The sequence below is a fragment of the Tauraco erythrolophus genome, unplaced genomic scaffold (genome assembly GCF_009769465.1).
Source record: "Tauraco erythrolophus isolate bTauEry1 unplaced genomic scaffold, bTauEry1.pri scaffold_60_arrow_ctg1, whole genome shotgun sequence".
Taxonomy (NCBI): Eukaryota; Metazoa; Chordata; class Aves; order Musophagiformes; family Musophagidae; genus Tauraco; species Tauraco erythrolophus.
In genome coordinates, this window is record NW_028238628.1 from 339,261 (window position 1) to 348,129 (window position 8,869).

Consider the following 8,869-nt stretch of genomic DNA (forward strand, 5'->3'; position numbering starts at 1 on the left):
GGGCATAATACCGGGCAGAAATACAAATTTAAGGTAATCATTAAAGTGTTGCTACCAAATACTTCCTCGAAGCGAGAATGAATGTTTGTCATAAAAACGTAAGAAAACTTGGTAAAAAAATACAATGGGCAGAAGAAGCACTTTCTACACATAACTCACGGTTAAATAATTAGATTGAAAAGGGGACAGGTAAAATATTCCCGGGAAGTCTGAGAGATGCTTTGTCTTGGAAATTGTAGACATTATATACTCCTCGGGGTGATGGGCAGAAAAGGGGGTTTTCTGGCATCTTTCGCCCCCCCTCCCCATTCTCTCTCTCCTCCTCAGCTTCCCTGACATCCCTAGCGCTGATTTGGGGACGTTTCAGGGCAATTGCTCTGTCTGTGGCGCTGGGGACAATGGGAGGACACGGGGACAACCCCCAACCCCCCCTTAACCCCCCCCCGGGAGAACAGGCCCCGTGAAAGAAAGGGCAAAACCCCATTTTATTATTATTTTTTTTACTTTTTTTTTTTTGGTGTGTCTCGGAGTTCATTGGGGAAAATACCCTAAACTGGCCCAAAAAGGCCGGGTTGAACCCACGGGTGGGGTGGGGAGGAAGAAGCTTTCTAGGAAAGGCATGGGGATGGCAGCCCGACGGCGGGGGGGGGGTGTGAACATCGGACGTGTATACGGTTCCCCTAAAAGTGTGTAAAATTCAAAGTAGGTTATTAAAGTCCTTACCACGGGTAGACTCTCTCCTTTTAAGTTTTAATAGCGTTTGTTCGTATTTATTTTCTGTAATTAGAGTAAAGCATTTTCCCCAACGGGGGTTCCACTTAGGCTGATGAATTTTATTTCTCTTCCCATTAATGACCCATGTTTATCATACTTCTAATTATTTTTAACTTTAAACAATATTCGGTCTCCTGGAGACGCCTCTGTGCTGTTTCCTAACGTCACCTTTCTTTTCCCATGGCCAAAAAAACTCATCACGGCCAAGTTTCAAGACATATTCCGGTCGTATTTCAAAGAAAAATCTGATTTTATATTTATTCAGCCCCTTTTGCTCCCGAAGATGCTGAGGAGCAACTCGCGGAACAGGCTTGAAACCCTTCAAACAGCTACATCGGTACCTTGTGCTGGCAAAAACTAGTAAACAAAACGCCTGTGAACGGTGTAAATCTTTATTTTATACTCACAACGTTTACACATTCATAAAAGATGAGGTTTCCAGCACCGTTGTGTTGTGTGTTTGTTTTTTTTTTTTTTTTCTTTCCTCTCTCCAGCAACCTGGACGGGGAGATTTGCTCGAGATGCTCTTGCGAAGCGGCTGGTTCTGCGGAGAAGCAAATTCAAATTATTTAATGGCACGTTTGATGTGCTCCTTCATATCTCCTTCGACAAAAGCACACACCAGCATACAGGGCAGGGGAAAAAAAAATCAGGAAAACATATTTAATCTTTAGGCAGACAATACAGGAAACTATGAGGTCAAATTTTGGTGTCCCAAAAAAATGCACATGTGTAACTGTTTGACTGAGCAGCATAAATTATTGGCTCTCTACATCAGCTGCAAAAATAAAGTAGAAGAGGGGAGAAAAAAAAAATCAAACCGGGGGTAAAAAAAAAAAAAAGCAATATAATACAAAATTGCATTGGTCTTTAATTTCATCACCTATAAATGAGAAAATATTGGCTCCCGTACTAAAGTTTTATTCTTTGCTTATAAATATTACGTGGAATTTTCGTTGGATATCATAAAACTGAACGATTTCTATCAAACTGTTTTAAAAAGACCTATGCAGATAACACAAATAGAGGCAATAAAGTCGCAAATCGCTTTCCAGGGGAACCAAATGGCGTCTGAAGCCTACGAAAGCTTTCAGTGGGGTGGGGAAGGGGCACACGAAATAGGATTATGCACTTTTAGGCTTTTTCGGCCTAAGATATCGAAACTTGTCCCACTTGATGCGGAGAAAAGCCCCGCAAAGGCACTTGAAAGTTAAGTCGAAGGGAATTTTACAGCCCTCCTTTTGAAAATCTTTGGGAAAACAGGTTTGCAGACGTGAGAATATTTAAGCAGGACTTTGCCCTAAACCGTTACAAATCACCCCAAACGGTCAAGTTCCACTTTCCCTGCTCCAATGTAATTTTTTTTTTTCCCTCCACGATTTTGCTCCCTTTCCTTTTTTCCCCACTTCTTTTTCTTTTTTTTCCTTCTTTTCCTTTTTTTGCCTTCTTTTCCTTTTATTCCTCTTCTTTCCCCCCCCTCCCTTTTTTCTTTTTTAAATGAAAGGTGGCGTTTTCTTTTTGTTTCCCTTGAAAGTGACTCTGAACCCGTCTCTTTCTAACCGTAATGATCTTGAAATTCCGGGCTATCTCCCTTTTTATTTATTTATTCGCCATTGCCCTAATCCGCCGCTTCACCTAAAATCAGAGTTCACCCACCAGCACGGCAACACGCCGGGGTAAATGATGAGAAAAAAAAAACTATAGGGCTTAATTACTACACGATTTAGAAAGCAATAAAGAAAATAAAGTTGGGGACGAGGGCACGATAACCACGAAGGTTTAAATTCCGTCGTGTTCAGGACATCAAATCTTGCTCGGAGGTTTAAAATTTAAAAGAAAACAACAACTTGAGCTGCGATCGCAGCGAATTGAGCCACGAAAGAGGAGAGAGGAAATATTGGAGAGAAAAGTAACTTTCCTCGTGAAACCACCCCAGGAAAAAAAAAAAAAAAATCCGACCAAATCGGGAAAGTATCCGTTTGCAAAGCTTTCTGCGTGATATTTAGTGAGTCCCAGGTTGGATATTTTTTTTCTTTTCCCCCAGCAGATATTTCCCGGAGAGAAAGAGGGAGCAAACAGACGGACAGGAGGGGAAAAAACCCACCACACCACCGCACTCTCGCAGTTCACCTTCTGGAAGTCGCTCCCTTTTCACAAATTCGACCCCTTTTTTCCTCTCCACGAGGATTTTTTTTTTTTCCCCCCCACACACATACCATTTTAACCCAGAAACTTAAGACAGTTGGGGAATGAAAGTGGATAATTAAAAAAAGCTGTTTTCGCAGAGTCAGGGAAGGCGAAGCTGCTTTACTGCCGTGGATAAAAAAAAAAAAAAAAAGAAAAGAAAGCAAAACTAGGTTTTTCAACGTCTTTTTCTCTATTAAAAAAGCTGCTTGGGAAATATCAACCTGCTCTAAGGAGCTTCAGGGTTCCGGGGAAATGTCTGGCTGAAGGGTCTCTGAATTATTCCCCAATTTTCCTCCCTCCCCTTTCTCTTCCCACATCTCTCTCACAGCAGCGAAAGCAAAGCGGCGCCGAGCGCATCACCCCAGCGTACCCCCAAGTCCCATCCAGACCCTCTCCCCCCAAAAATACCCCCCCAAAATTAAATAAGAATAAAAATAACGCCAAGAAGAAGCGGCGCAGCAGCCGGCTCAGCCCGGAGGAGCTCACCCGTCCCCAGCCTGGCTGGAGAGGGGGAGGAAGGCGCAGCCGAGCGGAGGAAGAAGAAGGCGGAGGAGGGGGGGGATCACTGGTTGGGAGGCAACAATTAAAAACCTCTAATCGGTTTTGGGGGGCAAAAAGAGAATTCTGAGAAGGCAGGGGAAAAAAAGCCGGGGGGGGTGGGAGTGTTCAGATTTTTCATTTAAATTTTACCTCCCTCCTCCCTAAATTAAAAAATAATAATAATTTTTAATTTTTTGTTTTTAATTGGTATTTTCCCCCCCTCTCCCCTTTCCTTTGCCCCCTTTCCACGCGTGGCTCCGTTGGTAAACAAACGGGCGGGAGGGGAGCGGGGTGGAGGGGCTCTGCCTTTGTTCAACGTGAAGGTCCCGGCCCGGTACTGGCAGATGTCGCTGTTGCTCCACGGTGACGCTCCCGGTCCCGACAACTTGACCCCCGTGACGTCGTCCCCGTCTGAATCATCAAGGCCATTTTCAATCCTCATTGGCCTGGGCATCACGTGGGGGGGTGGAGGGGGGGAGAGCGATGCGTGGATAATTATGGTGCTTGATATTTTTTCCCCCTAAAAAAAGATGTCAGCCCCTGGCTGGAGTATTCCTCCTTAAAAACCCTCTCTGAAAATGTCATGTCCCAACAATGTGACTTCTAACTCGTTTTTGATGGACTCGTTGGCCGGTACCTGTAGAGGGGAGAATTATTCCTCCAGCCAAGGGATGTACATGCAGCCTGGGAGCGATTTCAGCTGCGGAGTCATGAGGAACTGTGGAATTATCCCTTCTCTTTCCAAAAGGGACGAGGTGAATAGCGCAACCTTGTCTCTCAGCACCTATCCATCTTACCTTTCGCAGCTAGACACTTGGTGTGACCCCAAAAATACGTACAGGATCGAGCAACCTGTTGCAAGACAGCTCCCATCCTGCTCCTTCCCAACCAATGTCAAGGAAGAGAATGTTTGCTGTATGTATAACGCTGATAAAAGGGCAAAAAATGCCACAGAGACAGCCCTCTACCCCAACCAAATGCCTGAGTCTTGCCTAAATGACCATGAAGTCCCCGTTCCTAGCTACTACCGAACAAGCCAAGGTTACCCCTCCATGGAGAAGACGTCAAACTGCAGCGATCCAAATGAGTTTGAGGCAAGTTTTGAATCCAGGGCGAGCCTGAACCCAAGGAATGAGCATCTGGAACCAGCACCTCCACCTCCTCCACCTCCTCCGCCGCCCCCGGGGGCTAAAGTGAGTTTCCCCGAAAACACAAAAACAGATAATACTCAGAACACATCCACCAACGAAATTAAAACAGAAAAAAGCGCCCCAGCACCCAAAATAAGTCCTTCGGAAGCAGAGAAAGAGCTGAATAAAAACACTGACACCAGCACTGACAATTCTGACAATGAAGCGAAAGGTAAGGGAATCATTCATTACCAGTAGTTAATTTCAGCAATTAGTAACCATCCATAGCTAATAAGAGCGAGAGTAATGCGAATATGCAGTAACGCGCTCTCTACTCTGCCAACTTCTCCTCCAGAAATTGGCACAATAATGTCCTGTGTTGTTGCTGTCTTTTGGGAGAAAAATATGTTATTCCTAGAAATGTTGTGGGGTTTTTTTTTAATATACGTATGTATTAGAGGTGAGAAAAAGGAGCAGGGAGCTATTTGCGAACTCGTCCTCTCGCAGTTTATATGGAGAAAATTTGCTGTGCATGTACTTGTGCAAAAAAAAAAAAAAATTATATATATATATTTGGTCCTCACAACCGACGCTGCGGAATGTGATAAGATGAGGTGGCTTTGCTCTGAAATCGCAGAGACTTGGGGTTGGTTTGTTTGCTTGGGGGGTGTTTTAGGGGCGTTTTGTGTTTGTTGTTTTTTTTTTAAGGTAGATGAGCCCTGGTTTGTTTGGGGATTGGGGTTTTTTTCCCCCTTTCATATCGCTTTCTGTGCAATTGCTTTATTTCCGTGTGCTCAGCGAATTTGTCTTCTTTGGCTTCACTCGGTGTTGAAGTGGGGTGAAAAAATGAAACTGCGTAGTGTCTAATTTGCAGTTCCAAACATCTCAGGCTGGAGTTGTGCACTGTGGCTCATTTCATGGCTTGGAAGCTCGTTGGGAGACTCAGAGAGGAAAAAGCTGCTTTTTTTTTTTTTTTTTTTTCCTGGCGAATTGAGGTCTTGTTTGCGAAGGCAAAGAGAGAGGAAAAAAAAAAAATCTAAACCAAAACTGTTTCTGTGTGTTGAGCAGATGTTTTAAGTTTGGGATTGTCTGAAAAGAAGCTTTCATTGAACACATTTTATTTTCGCTATAGGGATTGCATATGGTTTGGAATCCGTGTGTATGTGAATATTCGGGATTGTTCCTGTCCTGGTTTGGAGCTGGGTGGATTCAGAGGCTTCTTGCAGGTCAATAAAGTGGGGATCATGCGAAGGGCTGGATTGAATTTCCTCTGAAAAGTTGGTAGAAAATACTGCTCAGGTCTAAGCAACGGGTCGCAGGGTTTGCTGGTGGGATGGGGATTAAAATATCCGCCGTGTGTCAAGATCTGGGCTATAATTAGGGCTCCAGCAGCAGCAGGATGGCCGGAGTATGTGGCGTTGTATGTGCATGCGGGGCTGCACGCGTGTGGGTCGTGTGTGGACCCCCACGCACACACGCCTCGGGTCTGGGGCACCAGCAAAACCTATCCTCTGGCGTTGCCTCCTCCGAAATTGGCCTTTCTAAAAGCAGAACCCAGAAACACATGTTTTTATTAGTATTTATCTTTTTTTTATTATTATGATTTTTCTTATATTTCATTTTTCCTTTCTCCTTTTTTCTTCTCTTCTTTCTTTTCTTCATTTTCCTTTTTTCCTTTATCCTTTTTTCTTTTTTCCTCTTTTCCCTTTCTTTTTCTTTTTTTTTCTTTCTCTTTTTTTTTTTTTTTTTTACCATTCCTCATCCAAAGGGAAACGATCTTATCTGACAGTTGAGTTACAATTACACACACATACAAAAAAAAAAAAAAAAGGCAAAGTCAAGGTTATCAAAACCGCTGCAAACTTATCTGCACAAAGCGCCTTCGACGTCCACGCCAAGAGAGGTTTTGGTGGGAGTTAACCCGCAAGAAAGATGATATTGGGTTGGATTTGTGATTGAGGTGGAAATAAAGAAGGAAATAAATACAGATAAAGGTTTTCTTTCGCTTCAGATGTGAAATTTAAAATGGGTGCGTGGAGAAAGACGTGATTTCCTTTTTTTTTTTTTTCGTTTTAAAAGGCATTTCGTGTTGTTCGCGGTGTTTTCAAATGGTCAGATCCAATTTGGGGCGGATTTTGTTCGCTCCTGTTTCTGTCGCTTCCTTTTCAAATCTTTCATAGCTTCAGTTTTCGTTTATGTTGAACCCGAATTTTACATTCGTGCGGAAGGTAAGAGACATTTCTCGTGTCATTTAAGCATTCGGAGAGGGGAGTGATAGAATTTCCAAGGGGATTTCCAGGGCTTGGGAGCATTAAAGGTTTTCTGCAAACGCCCAAGTGGGTCCATGACACACCAGCAAATTTTGAAGGTGCCTTTGGCTAAATCGAGTTTTTTTTCTTTGAATTCCCCCAATGCGACGCTGAGGATGTTGCTACAATCGCAGGATCCGCTTTGCTTGCTTTTTTTTTTTTTTTTTTTTTTTTTCCCCATACAGTTTAGGTCGAAATATTGGCCGGCTGCTGGTGCCAGGATTTTCTCATGACCAAATTCAAAGCCCGAGTATTTGCTGTGTTTATTTATGTACGTGTGAAATACGTTTGCCTTCGCCAAGTGTATGTGTGCGTAGCTACACGAGTGTGTAGAGTAAGGAGAGTGTATATGGGGTTACAATTACCTCCGAATTTACCTATAGGTGCCCACACAGCTCATAAAGGCAAATCTATTTCATACAAACCCCCCCAGCTCACGGAAAATAACACTTGGCGGAAAAGCTGCTCGGGGGATCTTCAGGACGAGCGAAAATATCTTTATTTACCTCAAAATAACCCGCCTTTAGACAAATATTTCAGCCTCTGCGGTTCTTTTTGAAGCTCAGATAGATAATTTTTTTGAGGGGTGGCGAAGGGTGACACGGGGAAGCCCCGAGAGCTCCCAAAGTCACGTTGCTGGTCCCAGGTTATTTTTAATTAGTGGTATTTTAAGCCCCTCCATCCACCTTAGTGAAGCCAGAATAAATTCATACCGTGATATCCTCCAGCCCCCGGGGTGGGGGAGCGCGGAGCGGCGCGGTTTCTCCGCGGCTGAGAGGTGGAGGTGCGCGCCTGCTACCACCGACTTACTCCCAGGCATCGAATGACTCGAACCACCCCCCTTATACCTCCTCCAAACCGGCTCTTTCCTCCCTAAAACCCGCAGCAGCGCAAGTCATTTATTTCATTTTTGCCCAGAGGCGAGCTGCCTTTTCATTTAAAAAATAATTATTACAAAAAAAAAATATATATATATATATTTTTTTTTTTTTTTTTTTTCGCTGCTTGGCCAAAATACGCAATCGGGTAAGTTCTCCTCTCCATTCCCCGGATACTTATGTACCGCTGTTATTTTTAACAGAGGATATAAAGGCAGAAAACACTACAGGAAATTGGCTGACAGCAAAGAGCGGAAGAAAGAAAAGGTGTCCTTACACCAACACCAGACGCTGGAGCTGGAGAAGGAATTCTTGTTCAATATGTACTTGACCCGTGAGCGCCGCCTGGAGATTAGTAAGAGCATTAACCTGACAGACAGACAAGTCAAAATCTGGTTTCAAAACCGCAGGATGAAACTCAAGAAAATGAACAGAGAGAACCGAATCCGCGAACTGACTTCGAATTTTAATTTCACTTGAGTGCGCTCCAGCCCCGGTGTAGGCGAGGGAGGGGGTGGGGGGGAGAGGAAAAGAGAGAGATGGGGGGGGGGAAAGACAAACAAAAATAATAATTAAAAAAATCCCACAAGCCCCACCACCTTGTGCAGTTGGGGGGGTTATCTTATTTTAAATTTTATTTTAATTATTTTTTTTCTCCCCCTCTTGGGTATAAACGCAACGCATAAGCAAAACAAAAATAAAGGACCTCGAAGGATTTGGGTATTTACAGTTCGTAGAGAGAAGACGCGGCGGTATGAGCATGAGGATATATATTGCATCCGTGTTTCTATGTAAAATAAAGATGGAGATGGTTGCTAAAAACCACCTTATAAAATGTTTTAAGTTATTTACGTGCAGCACAAACCAGAAAGGACCTTTCTCTATGCATTTTATGTTTAGGATAATAGATGCGTCCAAAAGTTTGCTTTTCATATTCTAGTGTAGTCTGCCTATTGTATAATAAAAATGACTAAAAGATGGATTTCATATAAGTGTCTGTAAATTAAAGTTGCAGTGGGAACATGCTCACATCCTGTAGTTATGCAGTTTC

General features: G+C 43.4%; 1 protein-coding gene across 1 annotated transcript; it reads left to right on the plus strand.

The window, feature by feature from the left end:
- Positions 1-4,079: 4,079 nt before the first annotated feature.
- HOXC10 (homeobox C10) lies at positions 4,080-8,298 on the plus strand. The gene is given in 3 exon segments (XM_086630926.1): positions 4,080-4,863; positions 8,022-8,096; positions 8,099-8,298. Coding segments are annotated over 3 exon segments (1,059 nt in total).
- The last annotated feature ends 571 nt before the right edge of the window (positions 8,299-8,869 follow it).